This window comes from Oxyura jamaicensis, chromosome 3 (genome assembly GCF_011077185.1).
Source record: "Oxyura jamaicensis isolate SHBP4307 breed ruddy duck chromosome 3, BPBGC_Ojam_1.0, whole genome shotgun sequence".
Lineage (NCBI taxonomy): Eukaryota > Metazoa > Chordata > Aves > Anseriformes > Anatidae > Oxyura > Oxyura jamaicensis.
Window position 1 is genome coordinate 30,763,831 of NC_048895.1, and position 26,302 is coordinate 30,790,132.

At 34.7% G+C, this 26,302-nt stretch overlaps 1 protein-coding gene across 1 annotated transcript in view; it reads right to left on the reverse strand.

Annotated features, from left to right (window-relative positions):
- CAMKMT (calmodulin-lysine N-methyltransferase) overlaps positions 1-26,302 on the reverse strand; it is a 216,923-nt gene that overhangs the window by 5,532 nt on the left and 185,089 nt on the right. The window contains exons 8-10 of the mRNA XM_035320717.1: positions 14,416-14,490; positions 7,349-7,412; positions 973-1,104 (exon numbers count right to left, since the gene is read on the reverse strand). Of these exons, the coding sequence (XP_035176608.1) occupies positions 973-1,104; positions 7,349-7,412; positions 14,416-14,490 (271 nt within the window). The remainder of the gene's footprint in view (positions 1-972; positions 1,105-7,348; positions 7,413-14,415; positions 14,491-26,302) is intronic.

Here is a 26,302-nt window from a genome sequence, read left to right on the forward strand (position 1 = left end):
TTAAGTATAAAATTACACGTTAAAATAAATATTTGTTCCTTAAAACATCATATGCATATATATACATATAAAGCATAATATGATTTCTATCCAATGGTGTTGCTAAACAGGAAAAAAATGCATTTCATTTCAATTCTGAACATGTCTATATTTTCGAAGAGCAATTTTTAGAAAATTGCAAGAGGTTACGTCTATATGGACATAAGGCTATATGGACCTACAATAGTGGATTTCTTTTTGGCATGAAATAGAGATCTCAGAATTGCAAGTAATAAATATGATTTTGATAAGCACTCCCATGCAGGAACATAAGAAATTCCTAAAAAGTTTTCTGTGAAGCACCTTCCTCTTCATGTCCTGTATTACTCTATACTTATAAATAATAAAAAAGAGACTGATAACAGTAGCTTTATGTAAGCAACCTTAGAAATCACGCTCAGATAAGTGCTTTTGACCTAAATCTTGTAGCGCCTCGATCTGACATATAACCCCACAACTGTGAAATTCTGTATGAGATTTAGCAGTTTGAAGCTGCCAACTGACCCAGCCATAAAGCAGCCAGAGATAAGGATTTAAGGTAAGATATGATACAATTAGACATTCACCTCCTATTTATTTCAGTCCATTTCAGTATTTAACCTACTTAAAAGTTGCAAGGTTTTTATTAAAATGTAAATGCTAGTATGCCATATATTTATAAGCAGCTAACAACAAGAAAAAAGGACTCTCATAAATTAGATTCCTATGAATGAAAAGGGTAAACAGAAGATGTTTCTGCAAAACTCTTCTAGACGTGAAGAGATAAAGGATGGTTCTACCACACAAAATAATCAGATACAAAAATAGCTGTTCAGAAACAGCACACCTAAGGAGTACTTTAATCAAACATTTAGGTTACCTGCCAAAAGGACCATGATCTCTTCAAAATGCAATGCGGATTAAAGTGTTATCTAACACAAGCAGAAAACTAACCTTGGAGTGGAAGTTCGAAATGTGTTCATCATAATTTTCATGTCTTTGGATAGAGAAACCAGCTTTTTCAGCTAGATTGCAAAACTGGTTTAAAGTATTCCCTCTGAGTGGAGCAAACACCATTGCTTTCCCCTGGAACGGTAAAAAGAGAATTTATACATTTTTAAAACTGGGAGGGAACAACATATAGCACACACCTGACTAAGCTTTTAATATACTCAGGCTGGAAAAGTCAATTGTTCTCTTGGTAGAACACTAAAATAGGATAATATAAATCATTGTTCAAAATATGCAATATTTCTGTGACTAAACAAAAGCAAAATGGAAATAAATAAAATAAAACATTTTCTTCAGAGATCTGCCAACTGCAATACATCTGCTCCTTTTCATATAATAGCAGTGGCTACAGATTACCAAAATAAAACACAGAAAAGGCATACAAACTATATCCTCAATGCAAAACCCATTTGTTAGTTCATGACAACACAAAGACTGTAAATAATGATTTTCTTCTTTTAATCTCACACATAGAAGAGTACCTCCCATTTGATGTTAGTGGAATTACAACAGTGTAAAACAGGGCAAAATGGAAGGCAAATGAGACCCAATCATTAATATTTTTAATGATATTTTAAACTACCTGAGCAGTGCAACTGAATTTGACCTTAAATTGTCAAATTGCATTTAAAGCACGACTTAATATTCTTGCATAGTAATTTTGGATCTTTCAAGATGATCAGGCCATTTATGACACCCAGGCAATATCTTACAGTCCATTAGCTAATATTTTGTTCATCCTTCTGTATTTAAGAAAACAAAAATGCTTGTACCTTGAACTGATACATTTTAGACACCCTGGGGAAAGAATTAGCCCAAAACCTAACCGACTTCATACAGCATCTCTTAAAATCTTATCTGCAAAATTAATTCTAATTGGCTGAGTATTATGTTCTGTAACACAGAATGAAAACTGGTTTTGAAGAGCTGAAAACAAAGGTTAATGACAACAAACAACATATCACATTGAGGGCAGCTGCAAAGTTTACTGTGAGTCCTTTTATTTAACTTCTATATTAATGAGAATGAAGAGTAATCTGTGAGGTGCTGTAATCAACTGAATAGACAAATATATTTGTAGGGGTCTGACAAAGTTATAAAAATGACACCGTAAAAGAATATTTTGCTTAAGAAAATGCAATTTTTGCATCAGAAAAAAAAAAATATAAAATGAGAGAATGTCAATAGGAATTCTGGGAACTTTTAGTGCTGACACAGATACTTGGTGAAGAGTATAGGTAACAAATATGTGTGCTACAGCTCATGCACCCATATACTGAGACAACACTCACTGAGGCAGCAAGAAAAAACTCTGGCAGTAGCTATGGTACTAAAGTGTACTTAAAAGACTCCAGTCATTAATACCATAACACTGTATTTATTCTCACAACGTCTCTGTGAGATAGGGAAATACTGTTATCCTCACCTCTCTCAAGGAAAATTTAAGCACAAAGCAGACCAAGGAAAACATCCAAAGCAACTCATTCCTCTTTGTCTTTGTAACTGTAACTTTAATTTTGTGGCTAAATATGAGGTGCAAAGGGATGTAACTCCCACCAAAGGCACTGGAATTGCTTATGTAAATGTTAGGTCTGAATATAGGTTCAGGATGAAAAACATTAAACACAGGAAATTCACAATCAGTGTAAAATGTGCACCGTAACTTCCCTCACATCCTTGGCATGCTTTAATGTCAACAGCAGAAGTGGGTAGCTAAGGGAGCCTTCAGCCAAGGATCTTTCTTCTGCTGCCGTCTCAAGCGTCCTAGAATGCTGTTCTGCAGGGGCCTTCTTGGCATAAGAAGGATGAGGCTCCCCTGGAGTCCTTCATTTTCATGAGCAACTTCACAGAGAGCTCAGTGTAATGGGAAATGTACCCCACCCAGGGCTTTTACTGACCACGCAATTCACTTGGGGATTTCATGAATGGCTGAAGCTACTGAATTTCTGTTGGAGGCAAGCCCAATGTCAGCCACTGTTCCAGCAGCTTCAAGGAGGAAGCAGAGCTCATACACCACCACCACCATCACCACTCTTACAGGTTTCAGTTTGGAGTCAGCAGACTATGCAATCGTTCCTTCTCCCAGTGTAGACTAATTACTTAAAATGTATTTTGAAAGAGAAATACAGCAAAATAGAATGTAACAGGGTATAAAACATCTCTTAACACCAGATTGATAATCTTGACATAACTTCAGAAAAACGGAATGGTCTTTTATGTAAATCACCACACCACTCCTTTTGGCCCGCTCATTAGTTGGTGTAAAAAGTCATTCCTCTGTTGAATTTAGTGCTCATCTAAAACACTTGAGGATCTTAATACTGCTGTTTAAAAAAAAAAGTAAAAAAAAAAAAAAGTAAAAAAGGCAAGAAACAGTAATTAAGTTTATCACTACAATAATCTCAAAACTGACAGGTAGTTTGGAGGTACTGTGGTCAATTCTAGTCTAACATAATCTGGGTTTAAAATACTTCCTGGTCAACTGCCTGATCTGTGTAATTCTACTACTTGTTTTAGGGCTGCATTCACATTTCTAATTTTAAAATATTTTTCATTTCTTGGTTGTGTACAATAACAAAATTAGACCAGTGTCCTGGATCTACTGGACTATGCCAAGGTTGTTTAATTCAAAGTATGTAATTTCAAAATGCCTCCAGTTTTAGGATAATGTTTCAAGTTCACAGTGACCTTTCCTCACCTGGGAAAATACTTCCAGTAAACTTGTGAAGAAAACCCAGGGGAAAATGTCTATTTCAGTTACAATTGCTGTGAGGTGTCACTAAAATGCTATAGTAAGGTAATGGGACATATTTGGAGATTTTAGATATGACTATGACTGCCTTTACGCATCAATCATTATTAAATTCAACCTTATTTGATGGTACATGGTTTAATAACATCTGATTGACTTCATTGGGATTTTGAATGGATAAGCCAGAGAACAAAATCCTTCATTAAATAAAAAAATCACATTTTTATTATGGAAATACACAAACAAGCAACTGTTTATTCTGAGACTAAAACTAAAATCATATTTTAATGATAGGAAAAACTAAATGATAGTAAAATTAAATGTATGTAAATCAAGTAGTTTGCTTATAAGAGGAATAAGATATTGCCAATCAAGATGAATTTGTTTGATGTAAAATTTCAATGCCTAATTCTTGGAACTAGTTTACAGGTGACATTTGCCTTTGTAAGAAATTGAGATAAGAAATTCCAACCCCCAGTAATTCTGAAAGCTGCTCATTTCTGCCTGCATGAATTTCTCGTCCTCTCTTCCTCTGCCAGCACAACTGTCCAAGAAGCCATAATATGAATCAGATGACTGTAATGACCAGAATCCGCACTTCCAGGAAAACAAGAAGTTACAGAAGACACATGATTCTGTGACATTCTGATGTCATAAGGACTCAGCCCCGAATAAATAACTACAAATAACATCCTTAATGAAAAAGGAAATTCCAATGATAATTTTTCATAAAGAACAGTAAGAATAGATCATTTGTGCTGCATTTCTCCTTCAAGACTGCTTTTTAAGGAACCCAGTATTTTCTATATACTCCACTTTTTCTTTCAGTTCTCTGGTCTATTATTTTCCCTGATCTCTTTTATTCTAGTTGTACCTAAGTTGTATCCTATTTACACTTGAAAGATGTCTTACATCTAGATGTCTTTAACCTGTTCCTTTATCAATTTGCCAAAATATTGCTACTAATGAAATGTGACTTCAATATTTGAGACAAATTAATTCATGTAGAAGAGTGAACTTAATCAAAGTAGTTTATGGCTTATCTTGAGCATAAAGTAATGCCCATAAACAAATCTTAATTATTACAGCTGACAAATGACTTTACTATTAGTTTATTTTTCCTTTAAAGGCTGAAGTATAGTGCCATTTAATAAAGGTTCCTCTGATGTTATCCTTGGATTTAAACAGAGTAACAAAGAACAGGAAAATGTTAACTATTATGTGTGATTACTTCTTCTCTTGGGTTCTCAAATGAGCGAACATATGAAAGACTTGGGTCTTTCAAAGTATGAGAGCATATGCTTGATGGTATCTCTATTCAATGTGGGTTATTTTTGGACAAGAGAGCTTACTTAAGATGTCCATACTCCCAACTTCTACCCCATACAATCATTTGCTCTCCACCTAGATATGAATTATAATTATTTTTAAGGCCATACATGCCATAACTGGATATCCATCCACACGGCTATGCACAAACTGGATTACGTAAATGACTTTAGGTATAAAATACAGTTTGGTCCAAAACTCTGGAACAGGAAATGGGAACAAGTGGCAAGGAGTACGAATTTCTTAAGCTACCTTTTCTGATGAAAGCTACCTTTTCTGATGAAAGGAATCATGGCCTAAAATGCATAGAAAATATGTACAGGCTGTACTATTAATCATAGCATGCAGAAGTAAGCCAGCCTGGGAAGACAAGACTTGAAAAGTCATCTCCCTTTACTTTGTCTACTGTCACAAAGAATTATAGCTCGTGTGCCCTGAAAAACAAAGGCACATTCTGAATTTGAATTAGCTGACCAGAGTTAAAAAGCAACAAAGTCAGGTTGGTTTTGGTTGAAAATCAGATTAACAATTTCTAGACTGTCTGTACATTTGAGCTATGAACACTATTTACAATTTAGGATTCCTTACCCTCACTGTGTTTTAATTTAGGTCCTCCATTTGGGTTAAGCCCAGGTAAAGAATGCATGTGTCTATGCATATACATACATCTTCATGCACACGTGCTTTTGCCAATATATACCACCATGATCAGTACTGGTGGGAGACAAAGCAGCTGGTAGCTATTATTCTACTCCAGCTAAAGGCCCTAGACAAGTCACAGTTACCAGGGCACCTCTTAGATAACTTTCTGCCACTCACATCCTTTTCCCAAAACATCGTTTCATGGAACCAGTTACAGCAGCCTAGGGTGATACCTGGTCAGCTAGGTGAGGGCAGTGCTCTGGGCTGAAAGAAAACATTTTTTACATTTTTTAAAAAAATTGAGGTCAGCTTTGTGTTCCAGATCACCTTTAGTTCCCGAAATTATTGCACACTGGCAGCTCATGGTACAACAAAAAAGTCAGAATGAATCAAACTGGGCAGGAGCTCCCTAACTACCATTGCTGCCATCGACAAAAATATCTGGGTAACCTTTTCCCAGGGTGGCTACATTTCTCCTGTCTGGCTGGCAGCCTTGATCCACATCTCATTAATATCATTCAGTCTTAAGTAACTTGCCTTAAGTCACTCAGGAAAGTCTATGATAGAACCAAGAATAGAAACCTGATCACTCTTAGCAAAGAATGCGATTACTTACATGACTAAAATGACTCAGTTTCTTAAGTCTTTGCATGTTTGAGTATTATTTTCCTTTTATAGAGAAATACTCTTGTTCAAAAAGCAAAATGAAATTCTTAAATAAAGTTTGGAGAATGCACTGCTAACTTCTGTGCTTAGATGTATACTTCTGTGCTGAGATGGAAAGTTTCCCATATTGAAAGATTTGTATGGTAAGCTTGAAAGGTACAGTTGCTGTTTCAAATTCTTTTTTTTTTTTTTTTTATACAACTATTTTATATGTTTTCTCATATTCTTCTTTTGATCTTTGTTTCTTCTTTATTTTTTTCTATATTGAGATTCACAATTATTTGTTGCTTAGAAATACATGCGTATGACAGCTTATTTTTGCCTATAGGTCTCTCAGGTTTATTTTAATAGCCTTTTCCGTGACACTCAAGTAGAACATAGCATTATATTAAGCTATGTTCAGAAATAGAAAACATGTAAACACAGGCCTTACTCCATGGAAAAGAAGTTTTAGGCTACAACATATGCATAAGGGGTTTATTCATTTCATATAAACAGAAATGAAAAGAAAAATATTCTTTCATAATAAATAAATACACAATGACAAAGGTTACAATTGAAGGGATTACAAATGACAGAAGCCAACATAAAAACTTTCAATATCGTACTTTTACTTTAATATGAAGACATTATTATCAAAGGAAAATACTCGAGAAACGCTTTGATAAAAATAATCTCACACTATCTTTGAAGCGGTTTCATTTATTTTACTACCCACTGTGTTCCTTATCAGAAGGCCAAGTATAAGAAGTTTCCTAGTTTATGATTAGGAAAGAATCTGATAGATTAGAAGACTCAATTGAAGTTGGACATAATAAGTATTAAAGTATTACATGACATTAATCCTGCCATTCCATTACTCTCTCAATCATTGTGCACAGACTAATTATTCTGAAGCCAGTGTTCAGGAGAAAATAGAAACATACTTACACTGGGTTGGAGTAATCTCTTTATTGCATCAACAAGGCTAGCTCTGTACTGGTCCAGAAACAGGCTGACATTGAGAAGAGAACAGAATCCAGATTAAAATGGGTTTTCCATTCTAATGATACTAATGCAGATAAGTACAAGGCTAATTACATGTGTTTACACAATGCTGTAAAAGAGAAACCATGGTCTACTCTTCTGGCCAATTCAGGTGGTTTGTAATAAATTTTTAAAAAATAATGAAAAAAATAGGCAAAGCCTGAAGCAAATATTATTTAAACCAAAGCTAACATATCACCATGAAACAGACTTTAATATTGCTGGTATTCACAGATCACATATGCTAACTATTAAATTACTACCCTATCAGAATTCAGCATCAATATACAAAGTTAACATACTAAATGCCTTCTTTACAAGAGAGGGTGGAATTTTTAGAAGTATTTTCTATTGTATTTCAGGTGCTCCTATTAAGGGTAATTTTTTTCCTTTTCCCTTTATAATTGTGGCATTAATTCATTGTTATGTATTATGTGTATTTGTTCTATCTATATGTTTGTATCTATCTACCCACGTAAAGATTTACAAGCCCATGCCTTCTCTTTCCTTCAAAAGCTGTTCAAATACAATGACGCAGATCGTACAGAGTTGTCCTCCCTCAAGAGTGAAACCCTTCATCTCCAGCATGGGTCCTGCACTGACAGCAGCAGAGTCAATTTTCCCATGCAATGTTGCCAACATGCACAGACCTATTTTGGTGTGATTACCTCATGATTTGAGGGGATAATTCATTCTTCATGCCCCTCAGTACCTTAATGTATATACTAATACTGGCAACCCAGGTGCCAATCACTCTTGACTAGGAATTTGTGGACATGCAGTTATTGTGGATGAGAGTGCATTTGCAATGTTTAGTGAACAACTGTCAGATAGCAACTGATGCCTTTCAGTCCTTACTACCATGGGCTGCATTTATATTGGTAATTCAGATAAGAAGGAGATTCTCTATCAAGCAGGCCACAAATAATGTGATTCTTTCTTCATTATTTTTTCATGCTTTCTCTGTAAAACTACTTCCCAGTCTGTGTTAAACTCAAGTTCCACACTAGAAGGACTTCGTCCATTCTTTATGATGTTTTTCTACAACCTACATTCCCTTTTTGTCAAACATTTCTTTCTGAAGCAGGTGATTTTTTTTCCAGGTTTGAAATTTCTAAAAGAATATAAAGAATATGTGAAACCACTGAAGAGAAAAAAGTGGTCTGCTAACCACACACCAGTCATTAAGAATGTATGGATATTTAGCTAAAGACACTCCACGGATACCAATGAGAACACAGTATCAAGTAATATAGGGTTAAGCAGCTGTATAAGCACTTTTCCTATGCAGGGGAAAAAAAAAAAAAAAAAAAAAAAAAAAGGACCTATAAGAAGACTTGTCAGCAACCAAATTTCATCAGTAAAATCTGGCAGAACCCCAGATTATGGTAAAACTAGCTATTCATACTTAAAGAACATTTTGTATAGAAGTATGACATTATGAATTTCTTCAATAAAATATTGAAGTACTGGCTAATAATCCCTCTAACTGATAGCCTGCCCAAAAGGAATTTAAATTTTAGCACAATGGCTGCTCCTCAACCTCAGTTAATCTTACTGGAAGAATTGTACAAATGTTTGTTTAAATTTAATTCATTGAAACTGCAGCTGATCTCTCTAATGTCTCCTGGGAGCTTTAATCACACTTGCCTCAGGTAGATCCCTATACAGATAGATACCATAAGACACTACTTCACCAGGAACTTAGCCACCTTCAGAAGAGGTGGAATATAGTGCATGAGTCCTCTCCAAATAGAATCTCTAAAATAAATTAATTTTCTTCAACATGAAACATCACTTATGTGCACACATTTAAGTCTTGCTGAGATCTTGTGTAGACAAGATTACATTCCAAATACACGAGAAAATTATTTTATTGTTATTTCTGAAAACAGTATAGTGGAAACAATTTTGTTTTACTTTACAGGTGCTAAAATTCATTTTTCATGGACCTTCATACCGCTTGGACTTTTTACAATGAGACAGGAGACAACTGCTCCTAGCAATCTTGATCTTTTATGACAGAAGTATAGGCTTTTGTTCATCAGAAACTGAGCATCCAAGAAATTCAAATATTCAGGTGACCTGCCAAGAGATTGGACAACTTCAAGGATACCTTTTCTGCCTGACGCTCACTTGATATTTTGGTGGCACCAGTGACAGACTCAGCTCTGACACTTCTTCTGACCAGAGGGAGCATGGATGACTGGAAGCAACATTAGTGCAACTCAGCAGCTCCAGGGAGTTGCTCTATCCTCTATCTTCTCTCTGAGTCAGAAAATGCCTTAAAAATCCTGAAGAAGTAGTCAGATAATCTGTGAGACAGACAGATTCAGCATAGGATTTGGCCCATGGAAGGAGGTTTAGTCATGCAATTTCTTTTACCGCTAGAATTTGTGTGATTAATCACTAACATACAGAATATGTACCCTTTAGAAAATCCTTTAAAAGTTCGTTCAAATTGTATCCTGTTCTAAATCATACATAGTATACTGTTCTAAATCATTCTCACTTTGTTTCACATACCTCAGTTCAAATTTGGCTTGGCTTACTTTGGTTGTCTCCATATTTGTTTCTATTTTTTTTTCTATAAAAAAAAAATCTGATGTTTTTTTTCCTATTAAAAATATCTCATGTTTATGTAAGTAAGGACTGCAGAGCAAGAATAGCAAAGTTTTTGGGGGGTTAGCAAGGAAGCCTCTGATGTTGTCAGTAAAGAGGAAAGAACGTGGTTTATGACTTTTATGGCTTTTTTAAGGCAGTGCTGTTAACCTGTGAAATCTAGATGAACAGGCAGGCAACTTTGCCACCTTTCTCCTTCCTTTCTTCCTTCTTTCCTTCCTTCCTTGCTTCCTTTCTCACTATCTACTTATTTACTTAAAATTATCATTAAAGCCACATGAAAGTTTACACCAAGGTTGTACGGAAGTATCAGTAAGCCACAATTAAACAAATTAAATAAAACAGGTTGATTCTGACTTCATTTCATGCTGTTGTTTAGTCCTATTGTCTTGCGCCTTGCAACAATGGGGATATAGTTACATTTTATAGGCTGTCATGTGAACTTATCTTCCTTTTAAAATATTTTGCAATTGGTAAAAGAGCTTAGTTTACAGGTGTACTTCAGACATGAGTAAGTTCAGACGTATAGTGCCTAGTGAATACAGCTATTTATCTTTTGGTTCATCTTCAACTACTTGGCTAACATAGGTTGAAAAAAAAAACTTACTTCTATATCATCAGATTCCAGTGCACTTGAAAGTGTGGGCAAGAAATCAGGCTTAAAATAAATAATAAATTAAAACTGAGGAAGAACAGAAATCTTACTGCATTCATGCAGACAGACTTCCTTGTTTTAAATGAAATACTAGCAGGGGCAAAGTGGACATATTTGCAAATATGTAACGAATATTTTCAGTTCAGTTCTGCATACCTGGTGAATCCACAACTATCAGTGACTTCAATAGGAATCTTAGCAGTGAAAGTAACATGGGACAGGCCTGCCAGCTTCTGCTGTGCAAATCCTTACATGTGTGCCAAACTTTAAGAATATGATCAGTCTAATTAAATAAAGTGGGATATTATGCATTTACAAACTGATATGAGGATTTAGACCATATTCTGTTTCTGCGTTAAAATTACATGTTTTAAAACTTGGTTTGTAAGAACCTGAAAGGCAAATATTTTTCTGCTAGATCACACATAACAGCCTTGACTGTATTCTTGGATTAAAAATCTCGGGAACTATTTTCTGAATCTCTTTATTTGTCTTAATAAAGAAAATAATCAAAAATCTGAGGCTCTCAAGAGCTTTGGATGAGTCTTGTTTGTGGTCCAGACATGCAGACAACTGATTTTTTCTCCCTTTCATTCATTCTTACTTTTACATGTCCAGCACCTGCATGACTTTGCACCCTCAAGTGCGGGTCAAATGAAAGTCCAAAACTCTGGCATCCTCACCTGGCTTTGAATCAGCCCCTCAAAAAAAGGAGGTAGGTGGATATGCTTTAAAAATTCCATTATTTCAGTAATTTCTTCCAGTGTATCCTTCTTACAGGTGTGGCCTTGCCGAGATATTTTTTTCCTTATTTTTTATCTCATAGTTGACATTTTACAAGTTATTTCGGAACTGCTGAACCATGAAACTATTTTTATTGTCAAAATCCTGAATGGTTAAATAACGACTAGCTTTCACAGTTTGCCTCTTATTTATTTTATAATCTAGTTGAGCTACTAAATTTAGCTGTTAACTAATAGACTGTCTGTTCTGGGAAATAACTTATTTTCCACTCCTGCACACAAGGTTTATTAAAGTCTGACTGTAAATATATGAATATAAACATATCGCTGCTTGTTGTAATCATGTACATTTTTACTTGAACCTCCATGTGGATTTGGAATATGTTTATGAATAGAGCTTGTTTTCATGTAAATGGGATCAAGCAGTACTACTGGTTAGCTATTCAGAGAATCAGACAATATCACCCTTGCTGGAAATACTTCAATAAAAATTTATCCATGTACCTAATATTTGAACTCAGATTTTTTGCTTTATAGTACCCTGTTCTAATCCCAGATTTTATTGACTGACAATGAGCTATATGGTGGTAAACTAAATGCAATCTATTCTATCTGTTTTTATCACTGCATACCTCAGGTATACTACAGCTGAGTAGCTGTAAGAAAAGAGATTTCTTTTCCTCTTCAATGACAGCCCAAAAAACTCAGAAAGCAAAAATTCTGCCAACAGTTCTCAAGCCAATTCTATATCTCGAAGAGGAATATATGAAAATGAAAAGGAGATTTAAGTTAGATAAAGCATGGAACGTTTTTTTCAGCCTTTTCATGTATCAGAAAAATCTAGTGTCCGTAAATAAAAGATTTTTAAAAGAAGCAAACAATAAAGGGATTTCATGCTTATTAAACTATATATATGGGCCCTTGAAATAGGAAAATAGAGACAATTTGTGAATAAAAACATGTACTTTAAACTAATCCGCATATTTCTGCTTATTTTTTAGAAATCTATAAATATTTATACACTTACCTGCATCTTAAGTGCTTCAAAATAAATATACAAAATGCAGGGATTGCAAATTCATTATATATTTTACCTGTCATGTGTGCTTCTTTGTTTCCTAATGAAACTACACTATTTCCAAACAGACTGGGAGGAGTATTAGGCAAGAATATTACTGGGGAAAAAAAAAAAAAAAAAAAAAAGGCAAAAAAACTTAAGTCTTGCTCTGCTGTACTCACAGCACAAACAGGATGACATGGTGTATCAAGAAGACAAGAGATGGCACAGCCAGGTTGTTTTGATATTTGCGTGAAGAACAAATTTAACTCTAAATCTCTTGGCAAGACCTTGCTTCACCCACATAATCTGGAGAACATCCATATGTGAGCCTTGTCTAAGCCTCCGAGAAGACTGCTGCCCTCCTGCTCATGTCCGCCAGCACTCTGATCTGACTTTCATACTTAATCTGATCTAATCCTGTCCAGCATTAACTTCATCTGTGCAATGAAACCTGGAGTATCCATTCTAATATTTGGTGAGGAAGGCATTTACTAAATTACTTGCTGAAATCATATGGTGTTGTTTAGCTCCTTATTTTAATCAGATGATGCATCTCTGAGGCACATTATCAGCGATTAGTTAGAAAACCTTCTCTGTCCTTTTTGGGAACAAAGAACTCTGAAATTAAATGCTAAGAGAAATGAGGCACTGTTGCATTCTGTAAACAAATAGGTATTAGAAAAAGGAAAAAAGAGGACTAAATACACTTTCTCCAGTGCTACACAAAAATAGTAACTTCTGAAATCAGAATAGTTTGCTTAAATAGGAAAACTTAAAAAAAAAAAAAAAAAAAAAAAAGCTTTAGAGGAATATTTTATCAGAAGCCACTTAAAAAGAACATTGTTTAAAAAGACAATAGACAGCTTTGTACTTCCCTTTGCCTTTTTCCTTTAACTATTTCTTAGTAAGGTACAGAAACCTGCTGAACTGAGCTATCCTAGGAAGTCCTTGATTTCAGAATTTGGTCTCTTAAAATAGCTAATTGCAACAAAATATAAACAGCTTTTTCTGTTTTGGACATTTAAAGGGTCAACAGGAAATATTCCTGATGGAAAGACAGGCTTATTTAAAAATATCTGCTCTCCTAAATTAAGCCTGAACATCTCTTGTTACACTTTCTCTATTTATATAATGCAAATAATTAATAATTTGCCATATGAAAAGTTCACATGTCATATAGTGAAGTATAGCACAATTCTACAAATTCAGTCTCAGAAATGGTGTGTGTCAATAATCAAACCTATCTGCATAAATTATTAAACAATACATTGTATTGCAACACATACCTACCTTTTCATAAATTAAATGCTGTACTCGGATATTTTTAACAAGAATTATCTTACAATTAACATGTAACACTTTAAATAATAAAAAGCCTATTTCTACAAATACTGCTGTCAAATTGATTTAAGAAACAGAATGTGATGGGGAAAACAGGGTTTTGAAATCTTTTTTCCCTTGGACAGATTTTCTGGGGAGCAAAAAATATATCCCCTTATATCAATAGTCAGATCTTTCCTAAGAAGTAAGCTAATTGAGCTGTTTGTGTTGATAAACTCCCTTTTCTCCAGACTGTTCCTCACTGAGCCATAATTATTTGCAATTTGCCTAAGTCGTCCATTTACTGATACGTCAAGCATGAAACAGAGGCAATTCCAGAAAATGGAAATGCTTCTCAAAATCAATCTTTGGGAAATAATGTGGTAGAAGTTACTGTGTGATAGAAGACTACCTTATAACTGTCACATGGAGATGAATATTAATTTGTTGAGGTTAAGGTGGCTTTGTGCTTCATTTGTTGACTTTGCTTAGCCATCAGCAAGCAGCACAGTACAATTACTCCAGCAAAGCTATTTTTCTAACATGAGTTTTATGATTTTTATGTACTTACCAGTCTGCACACATAACAATGTCAAAATGTCCTTCCAGTTGAGAGACATCTGTCTCATTATCCCATCGTAAAATGCTAGAGGAAAAAAAGATTATTTTTTTTTTTTTTAAAAAAAAGGAAGGAAAAAGAAAAAAGGACTTACATTTTTCATCTTGAGATTTTTAAAGTATCAATATTATTCTTAAGTGACACAGAAGTGTTTTTAAAAGTATACATTTGTTAATTTCAAAGATGAATGGAAAAATATTATTCTGTACATTTTTTAGGTTTTAAATCTCAAAGGTAAAGAGCCCCCTTTTTATTACATTAGAAAGGAAATCCACACAGGTTCTCATGAGTGGATCACCAACATGCATTTCTGAGTTAGTGGCACCTGTACAGCCTCCAATTTTTACCCCTTAACACCACTGCATGAGGAAGTGCAGCCCGAGTATTGACAATCTGAGTGAAATACAAATTTGCAGACCAGATGTGAATTCATGGATCTCCATTACATCTGGCAGGCAAGCCAGTCGTGTTTCTCATTGATGAAATGAGCATTCACTTGGGCTCGGGGGAGGAGGGACAGGACGAAAGAATGCCAAGCTTAACTCCAGTGCCAGCAATGTCACCTCAGGCAAGCTTAAAAATACAGCAGTGCTGACTCTGTCAACACCTATTCTCTCATAGGTGATAAGTTATTTAATTCTAAGATACCTAGTAACAGACAAAAATGCACATATGTGCAAAGTTCTTCTTTGTTTATAAATGCTACCGATTTATGTAGCTGCCACAAAGAATTTCATTGCTTGACTCCCTCTTAAAAAAAACAGCAAACCAGTGTTGGAATTTACTGCACACTTAAAATATCGTTACCTCGAAGATTTGAAGCTGCATTTCTATTTCTAAGCTATTTAAAAATAAAATAAAATAAAAAACTATCCTTCTTTTTCATTTCCTGGTTATTTATATTAGAAAGTAGATAAATATTTATGGGAAAAGCACTTGTGGGGGAAGGGTCTAATCTGATCTTGTCAGGTTGTGCATGCTTATCTCAGTTTTGTATGAGTCTTGACCAAATAGACCCTTTAGTCTTCCCGCAGCTATAATCTACTTCTGTTTAAAAGCCATCTCCATTCACATACTACTCCTAATATTTAACTGAGGATCAGTTATAATATGTTCGTTCAAAAATGTTCCCTAAGTATGCAGGAAAAAAAGGAAAAATTTTTACGTTGTCTGTACTATATGAAAAATATTGGTAAACATATGATTGATAGAAATAGACCCACAGAGAATTAAGGTACTAGTAGAAGCCTGTTTATATGCACAGATAAAATTTGAGGGATAATGCTTTTAAAAGATGGAAATTACGAAAGGAGAGGTCCAATGGGTTGGGAAAGCTTTGATTATGTGGGTCTCAGTGTATCTGAACAGATTTGGACTCATTAGCCCATTTGCCCTCCTGGAATTTACTGTGACAATCCAAAGAGAGAAAAGAGTAAATTAATTTAATTTTTCCCCCTCAAATTGAAAGTATTCCAGATTTTAGAAGCCTAGGTAGCTTTGCACACTGGCACGCAGCAGGCATCCAGTAGTGGAAAGTGACAAAGGAGAGTTCTCACTCTCAGCTGCTGGCTGCCTGCTGGCTACCAGTGGCTTTTTCAACCCTGTTTCCGTGGAAACTTAGGTTAGAATGGTGAAAATTAGGTAAAGGTAAGTTTTGTGGGTTTAAAGCACGCACTCTAATATTTTAAGAATCCTGAAGCAGAACTGGAAATTGGTAGATGAACTGTGAGTTTTAAAAGGCCACCTTTGGTTCTCATTGCTACAGAAACAGAGATCTGATCAGTACCACTATAGGGATTTGAATTATGATTTTTTTAACCCATATATTTACTATACTTCACACATGCATTTTGGGAGGCAGCACAGGTGCCACCTCCTGGGGGAAAAAAAAAAAAAAAAAAAAGTCTCTCTCATGTTACTGTAAGGTTCCCACTGAGCTTCCAGAACACAGCATTTTCTGTGCACACCCACTGTAGGCACAAAGAACATGGTGCAGATAGCCAAAAGCTCAGAAACCATAATGCTGAGCACAAGCTGGAGTAGATGAGTTGCCAAGACCATGAGCAGTGGGGCAAAGTGACTGTCATGCACACTGCTACAAGGAGAGAGCTCAGGGCTCCACATCCAGCCATAAGCCAGTCTTCCACCATTTTCCTGATCTGGCACCAGGGCTGGTGTTGGTCTCTAGTTCCAGTACAGCTGTATTCCAGTAAGTGAAGCACATCTAGGGTACATGAAGGTGCAACTTTAGAAATTGTTTAGGTAGTTAACTCTGGGTTACCCTATCTATACTCATACTATTGTATGTTTAATCCTTCCATGAATTTGCATGAACACTAGTCATCTGCATCTGTACCTGTAAAGCAGACATGCCCCCACATATTAGGGAATCAGAAATAATTCTGCTCAGAATCAGAATTATTACATCATTAACACTGATGTCAGAATCAGCCTTATACTGAATCTGAATCAATTATTTTCAATTCTAGGACTGATGAAAGAGGTGAATCAGAGTCAGAACACGTATAAATACATTAACTATCAATAAAATTTCCCATAATCTAAATACAATTCCTGAATCTGAAGTACAGCAAAATCCACTGATATTGTAAAACCTCTGAGAAAAGTGAAGATGTATGTATGTGTATCTAAATGCATTTATACGCAGTAAGAGAGTAAGTAACAATACTTCCTCCAAGGATTATTAAGGATGTGACTCAGACTTCATGGTCAGTCCTGAAATACATTCTGAAGGAACCATGAAGTAAGAGTTAACTGCACTTCAATTTGAAGAAGAACACCACTAGGAAATCCAGAAAAGTGTTAGTAACAGAAACCCCAAAATCTCAGTCTTTATAAAGTTTCCTTTAAAAAAATAGAAATAAAGTGAAACAATGCCATGCCACAAAATGTCTTTTCAGTTGCCAGTATTATGTTGAGAGCCACCATGAAAAAGCGCAAGCCTTGTTAATACTTCCCTCTTGTTCTTTTTCCAATGGTAGTAAATCATAAAATGGACTGTTTTCAGAAATAGTGAAATTCATAAGATTTTATTTAGTAGTTATTAAATAATGAATAAGAAGCGGGAACTGATATTAACATAAGGATTTATGCCAAACAATTGGGCAGCATGAGCAGATTTCTGTAGGGTTGTTTTTTCAGTCTCTCTGAAGTATTTGGGTGGTAATCATGAACATAAGTAAATAAGAGAGGGAGTTCAAATTTGGACAGAAAAAAAAAGTTTCTGAAGCTTCAGAATATTTATTTTTAACTTTGCTTTCAGCAAAATAAGAAGTTTTAAAGCTATAATATTTTTATATCTTTCTTTTGGGGGAAGATGCTACAGTACTAACAGTTGAAATTATTTTGTAAGTTCAGAAAGTGTACTACTCACTCGATTTCTGTCTAAGCTACACCTTCAATTTTTTATTATTATTTTTAATAACATATTTAAGGTGCAAAAAGTCCACTCTTCACTTTTATTTTGTGCTGGCTAATTTAACTTTTATAACTTTAGTTTCATGAAATTGAAAACTAGCAATTTGGTTTCAGAAAAGGGACTGAAACCAACTGCAAATAGAAAACTGTTTGGAGGCTTTTTTGGCTGTAACAAGAACATTAAAAAATAAAACAGGATGTGAGGGAAAGAAAACTGGAAATACAGTACTGCTAGTGTGTCTACTGTTGTTAAGCCAAGCTGATGGTGACTAAAACTTGGTATCCACTAATGGCTGCTTTATGGCCTGTATCAAATGAATTTGACCAGTTTTCAGAGGAAAAGTACCCACGTCACAAGCCTATTACTATAATTAGCAATCTTGATGGCAGTCCTAGCAAAAAGGACAAGGACTGAAATGAGCTGTGGAGAATGAACTATCCTCTCACACACAGAGGTGGCTTTTCCAGGTCAGGGATAAAGCATACTATCAAAATAGTCTGAGAAAATATGTACTGATGCTTTAGTTTCCTAGGCTGTCAATCTTACACCATTCTAAAGCAACAAATTCATTTAAAAAAAAAAAAAATCAAAGCATCTTTCTTTCTAACTTTTTTTTTTTTTTTTTCCTGATTTATCTTTTAAATTACCAAGTAAGCCAGAGAATGTGATTAGGGTCAAGATAAAAATGTAATGATAATGATAATAGAACAAAATGATCAACTAAGGAAACAGAGACTGAAGAAAAGAGCATCCTTTCTTTATGTATTACCAACTTACCCCAATGTCCTCTTGTATTTCAAAGAACGGAAATAAATAAATAAATAAATAAATAATGGCAAATGTTGCAAGGGCATTTATGGCAGCCAAGACTGCACACTTCCCCTGTACAGTAATTATAATTTATGGAGGATAGCCCAACAAATGTCAGCACTCTTTCTTATACTAGTGAAGCATCGCAGCAATCTACAACAAAAGATTTTACCTGATTTTACCAGGTTTTCATTTCTCATACAAATTCCTCATTACTATTTTTATTCAACTTCTGTTATTCAATGGTTGTCTTCCCAGTGTGTCTAGGCAGGCAACTTACATAAGAAAACACAGGTTAAGTCTCAGATAATAGAAACTTGAAACATTTCCAAGTCCCTCTGAGATGTTTTTGAGATGAATGGCATAGGTTAGAGTACCTCTCAAGTTCGCAAAAGAGTCATTGTGCAAATAAAGACAAAAAATCAAAATTCAAAGAGAGGACAAAAGACACAAAAGCCTGCCTTGCTTCAGTACATATTAATAGTTGTAATAAAGATTAAAAAAAAAATGCCCCAGTTAGCAGATGAGCAGCTACCAAGAACCCCTATCTACCCACCTCTTCTTTTCATATTTTAATTTAGGTTTCAGTTTTTGAAAAGCATTATCATTGGTATGTATACAGGTTCAGGTAAAAGATTTTGTCTGGGGATTTATATGAGTTTTTCTATGACATTAACCAAGGACGTTCATTAACACATTAACAAAAGGCATCACCAGAATGTTTCTCCACACCTTGATCTTTGTTTGAGATTCCTCAATTTTGTATAAAGATCAAAAAGATGAATTTTAATTAGTGACAGAGGTGTCATATACGCCTGTCATTACAACTCCTCTGAGCAGTCTTGCAAGTTCACCTGCTATCATTTCCTCACTATTATTTCCTCATGAAGTTGCTCTTATTTCTCCATCTTCTTCCACCTCCTGGCTTTCTTACCTTCACTGCCTCACTTTGCTCTGTCTTGTTATTCATTACTTCATTCCTTACAGAGTATACCAAGTAGCAAGACACCAAGGTTAAACTTTGAACAAGTACCCAACATCAATCATTCTCCATCTCCTCGCACACTTCTAAACAGTTTGAACGCAATAAGTAGAATTACTGAAAGAAAATTCCCACATTTCTAATAATTTTGGAGTAATTTAATTCTTACCTCTTTTTCTTGATCCCTTTGGACATAACCATGAATTCCAATCTGTAATCTAGATTTAATTTTGAACTTCCTCTATATTTGTAGACCTCAACTCTGTTCAGATTTTGTCAATTCTCTTTGTATAACTTCTCTAAGAAGTTTCCTATCTACACACTCAACTTTAACTCTTTAACCATGTCATCATCATTAACATCTTAACATCATAATATTTTTCTCTCTTGAAAAATGCAGTCTTGCCCTATTAATATTTATTCAGTAGGCAAAGATTGTTTTTCTTGCCTATAACCCTGATCTTTTCACCTTTGTACTCCTCCAGGTAAGTTGCAAGTGTTTTCTTCCAAATACTTTACAACAGTTCACTTCCCTATTTATTATCTCTCATTCAATATCGAAAGGACAAGTTCCTTCTTAAAGTCAGCCTACATTTTCCACCTAGCTTTTCAAAACAGGACCTTTAATAAATTTCTTCCACTCTGTCATGAACAGACACAAACTTACTCCATTATCCTTGGAAACCCACCTTTAAAATAGTGCCTACAAAAACTGGAAAGAGGTTAGGCTGCTCTTGCGCCTCATCCTTTTTGTCTATCGCACTGACTACACAGGTATCCTTGTCATCCTTCCTCTTGATAGCCATCTCTGGTCTTAGACCACAGACTCTCTAACATAAATTGCCTTTTTCCTCTATGTTCATACAGTGCATGGTACAACAATTCACGGTGAAGCTCCATCACATTAATGTAGTAATATAAATTAAAAACAAACAAACAAACAAAAAGAAGAAAATAAAGAAAGAAACAAAAACACACCAAAACCATCAATCTTGGTTTTCCTGCCCAGAAGTTGCCTTTCAAAAGTGGATAACTATTTGCTTCCCTTAGTCCTCATTCTAAGAGCACCTCAACCACATATTTTGCTAAAATTCAGACAGGAACATTACAGTTATACATCACCAAAAATAACAAATGTAACACTCATGCTTCTGCTGCTACTAAAATTTTGGGACATAATAAATACTCTGCATCCAAATACAACTGTTACAGAATAATTTTTTTCATTTTGTAGACACACAACAAGCCATCATTCAGCACAAGTGTGATTAATTTTTTCAAAGAAGGGAGAATATATTGCATTAAAAAGTTAATAATAATAATAATAATAATAAGGTGTGAATATGCCTTTTCCTTTCCCTTCTCTACATCAACACATTCTAAATCATTCTTTACTTTTTAGTTTTTAGCAAGGGTCATGCGGTGATTATGCACAAAATGGATGGCTCTCACATTCTAATTCAGACTGATATATTTTATTATGGTATAGTAATTTCAAAAAGCAAGACAGCATAAGCATATGCAGCACGACCATGTATGATGAGTGAATGAAAGTTTTGTAAAAACTGGTTTTGAGTAAAAATATGAAGAAAAAGATGTTTTCTTGCCCTATGGAAAACAGTCCATCCATGAACATATGGAAGATAATCAAGGGAATAAGAAGGAAAACAAACAAACAAACAAACAAACAAAAATTAAAAAAAATGAAGTGAACCAAGCAGGTCCAGAAGGACTGAATGGGGGAAAAATTAAAAACAGCAGAGGGGATGTCATTCCGAGGTTCTTAGATTCTGAGGACAAAATGGTCTATTATAATCATCTAAGATTTCAAATTTCTGCATCAAGACCATATATCTCGGTAAATTAATACAAAGTTCAGAAAGATATCCAACTTGATTTAAATGCATTCACTGTTTAAGAAACTACAACTTCCTATAGAAAGATGTTCTAATTAACTATCATTCTCTGTCAAATCTCTTTTTTTTTTTTTCGGACTGAATTTGTTGAGCTTCAATTTCTACATCTTGTTAGGTACTTGTAAGCTAGATTAAAGAGTGATCTTCTATTAAAGATTTTTTTTTCTCCACATGAGACTTTCAGATCAAAATCAATTCATTTCTCAACAATCAAGTCATTTCTTTGACAAGTTAAGTAAACAGAGCTCTTTAACTCTCTAATTTCCAAATTCTGATTCGCTCATGCCTCCTTCCCGAATCTCTTTCGTTTTCAATATCATGGTTCATGTTTGAATAACTGCGTATTAGCAGAACATTAATGAAATGTTCAGCCAAGATGACACTACAAGCATTAGTTTGTCAAAATTAAAAATGTGTCCCAGTTTTCCTATATCTGCAGCAAAGATATCTCCTGTGAAAGGGATAGCTTACTGAAAGTGTGCAAAATGTATTTGATGGTTGTCTATTAAAGTCGAGCCAAGGTATATAAGGAAGGGTAGACAAAGGTATACTGGTAACAACATGAACCAGGAAACACAATGTAAAGGTTGGCTAAAATTATGGATACACAAAAGGGCATAGGAATAAAATAAATAAATAAATAAGATTCTAACATCACATAGACATTTTCCTTTAAAACCCTGAGAAGAAAGACACAAGTTTTCTTACATGAGTGGTCTCCACCTAGACTTCCTGTCCAGTCAAAGAGGGTACAAGAGAAACAGTTTTACCCAGAGGATGTTTTTAAAGCTAAGAATAGACCAGAATAAAATACAGCCAAAAATTTAACCAAGAATATTTAAAATAACGTCATGTTATACTTTTAGATAGCATCTAGCTTTTCTGTCCCTTTTCTTCCAAACTTACAGAAATTTCATAACAAAGCTTGCTAACTTTTTGCTTTTTTTCTCTTCATATATTTTTACCTGGTCATATAAAGATGAAAGACAAAGCTACAATGTGATTTAAAACAAATTGCCATTTTATTACTTCAACACAAATGGGTGAAATACACGCATAGCAGAGGCTCGGAAGTTGTTGAAAGTCAGCTGGTATTGCCAAACAGTAAAGAAAGATATGAAAAATATGATATAATACCTGCAAAAGCTGAAATTGCATACAAATGAAGTAAGGACCACGAACTTGGAAGATTAAGTAAAATAATAAAATTAGCCAGGCTAAGAATGATTGTACTATTTCTTTTATTATAAATCTTCTTGCCATCTAATAGTCTGGTTTTAGACTGTTTGGTCTAGAGTGATGGTTTTTAGAGTGAGCACTCACAGAGGATGGCACCATTTCAGAGAGGTGAAATTAATTCTTTGTGTGTTCACTGCAGAAGAAACTGAAGACAGTTACACCACAGAACCTTTTCTTGATGGAAAATGTTTTCTGCAAAAAGCAGTCCTGCTTTACAAACCTTCAAGAGTTCTTCAAAGGGGTCAAGTATCTAGATAAGAGTGATCTGAGTAGCACAAGCTGCTTTTGATTCCAAAAGGCTATTGGCAAAGACCCTCACCAACAACATTTAAGGAAAGTAGACAGCCATGGGATGAGTCCTGGCATGGCTAAAGAATGGAACAAAAGACAGGGACCAAGGTAGTAGTAAATGATCTGTTCTCACAATGGAGGGAGATAATGTAGTTTCACTGGGACCTGTTTTATTCAACATGTTTACAAGTGATGAGCACTGAGGTGGTAAAGTTTGCTGCTGCTATGAGGCTATTCAAGACAGTAAGGAAAATAGCAGGCTGTAAAGAATTGCAGAAAGATGAAATTGAGATTTTGGACAATAAATTGAATTCAGTGTGGATATATGCAAAGAGAAAAGGGGGAAAAATGATCCTTGCTTCATAAAGGAAGTAGAGAAAACTGACCATCACCACGAAGCTCCTCATGACAGAGTTTCATGAATATATTAGCTCAGTGCTCAACTGTAGTCAAACAGCAAATCACTGCTAGGCATTTTTAGAAGAGGAACAGAAAGAATAGTTATGCCACTACATATATCTATAATTTGCACATACTTCAAATGCAGTACTGCTCACCCTCATCTGAAAAGGAGTAGGAACTGGAAAAGAAATAGAAAATGGCAAGTATGATCAGAGGTGTTGAATGGCCTCCACCTGAGCTGAATTTTTCTGTGACAGAGAGGTACAAATTCACGATGGCCATGAACAGACAGTTTATTTTTTCTTCTCTCACACACAAAAAATCATCAAATGAAGATAGCAGGATCCGGGAGTGTTTTCATTCTAACCAAAGGGCAAGAAATTATTCTTTTGGCAGCCTCTTCCTTGCCAGTAGATGTTGTGCATGCAGGAACATTACATGGGGAGACTGGAAAAGCAGGTCAGAGAAAGGGATTCCTTTAAGGTTACTAAGCTGACAAACACAACTAGTTCAATAAATAGGTCTAAAAAAGTTTGAATTTAGCAACACATCAATTTGATGAATGAAAACATAAAGGGAGTTTTATTAAAGCTGTCCTATGTTGATGGAACCTGTTACATGATCCATTGAAATCAAGAAGATTAGAAAGCTAGTTTATCTTAAGTACACTGCAGAAAGGTGAAATATTCACGTGGTGGCAGTTACAGAATAAGAGGTAATTAATATAAGAATGGGATCAGGACTATGTAGTAGTGCTCTGTCATTGAGACCTTATGCTGAGTGCAATTTAGTCTTTAGAAAGGCTTTTTTTTCTTATCAGGCTTAAATCAGGAAGCCTGTAAATTTTTATATTTGTAAGGAGCCCAAAAATCTTCAGTAACAGATGATTACCCATCTGCTAACCTTTAAGGAGCGGGAATTGTCACTTTTGGTCACTTCATTATACTTTCCTGGTGTGAGCTCCAATGTTGACTACAAGATCAGCTAAATGTACTACTACTAATCAGTTCAAACAGTGCATCATGTAATAAGCATTTCTCTCACTGTTGTATGTACTTGCTTACACTCATGTGGAATGTAATCTCTCTGGAGCAGCTCTTAGCAAAACAGTGGAGTTGTTCATGCCTAAAACATATAAGTCCCATATCAGCAATAAGTACACAAATTTTCTTCTTAACATCTAATCTCAGACAAAGGAACTTGGTCAACAAACTCCTTGTTGGATAAGAATAAAAGAGTCTGATAACATTTAGAATATACTGCAAATCCTTCCTTTTGATAAAGCTTTCCATTGTGACAACTATTTTTCAAAATTCTACAACATAAACCTGTACTTCAGGAAGATTTCCACATGAAAAAGGTAGAAAAAGAGCAGAGATTTTATGACTGTTATTCCTAATTTAATTGTTGGTGGACATGATCAAAGTAATTATATAATGCATGTCAAAGTAGAAACAATTGATGGTACAAAGAATGCTATCAGGATAACTTGTATGCTGTGTTGTGGTGTAAAATTAAAGTGGTTCAAGAATAATTTCAGAATGTGAAAATAAAATCATCAAACTTATACATTATATTAACAATTCACCTTTCTATGGCAAGTCATTATTAGTAACTTAGTGGCATTACTGTACCTCTTTCCAGTAAGTGTTAGCAAGAAATTCTGAACATACTACTGGAAGCTAAAAATAAACTTGAATTGTATAGCCATTGCTGAAGTAAACTGTTTACTAAATATCTATTATTACATTATAACACACAATATGACAAACTGCCAGTTTGGCTTACATTACTGTACTTTTAAATAATAATCAAGAGTTGGCAGAGAGCTAGATAAGTGCTCATTTACTGCATTTTGTATAAATCTAAATAAATAAATGTATGGCAGGTTGTCTTAATCTAACTTGTCTTGGCTGATACTGGATTGCTCCTTTTTGTACCATACATTTTTTGGCATATTTTCCAAGTCTAGATTCGAATGTCTGGAATATCATAAACTGAGTCTCATACAGATAAATTTTACTCCACATGCAAGGAAAACGGTAAAAGATCCCAAAGTGAGATGGAGGTGCAGTGAGAAGGGTCGATTCTTTTTTATATGCTACAGTATTATAATTTTGCACTGGACACTGTTTTAATGATACATCAGGGTGAGGAACACGTAGAGCTTTCTCCAGATTAAATTAATGTTACAGTATGTCACTTAAATAATTCATTATGTTCATTTGTCTGCAACCTCTGATAAATGTAAAAAAAAAGTCACCTAATATAACTGCAAGCCATTGTTGCATTCTTCCCTATGAAACATCACATTTTAATGTCTTTTTTTTTTTTTTTTTTTTTTTTTATGCAAACCCCAGGTTTTGGGTTGTAGGTAAAATGAATCAAGCTTACAGTAATATTTCAGATATTACATCAGCCTTTTAACTTTTTACAAGGCCTTTAGAAGTGATCAAATGACTTTGTTACTGTCTTCATCATGTCCTTACTGAATCTGAAGGACTGATCCATCTATTAGCACTTAACAAATAGCTAACCTAAGCAAAACCTTAATTTTTACATGCGATATCAACTATTAATGTGCATAACATAAAGAAATGCAAGATGATTACAGTCATAACAACACATTTTATAAGAATCTACAATGCTACAATAAACCTGCAAAAGGCTTAAGAATGTAGAACTAAAAATCAGACTAAGTTTTTATTATGAGAACCTTATGCTTCAATACAGTATTTCATTTTGTTTTGTAATTAAATT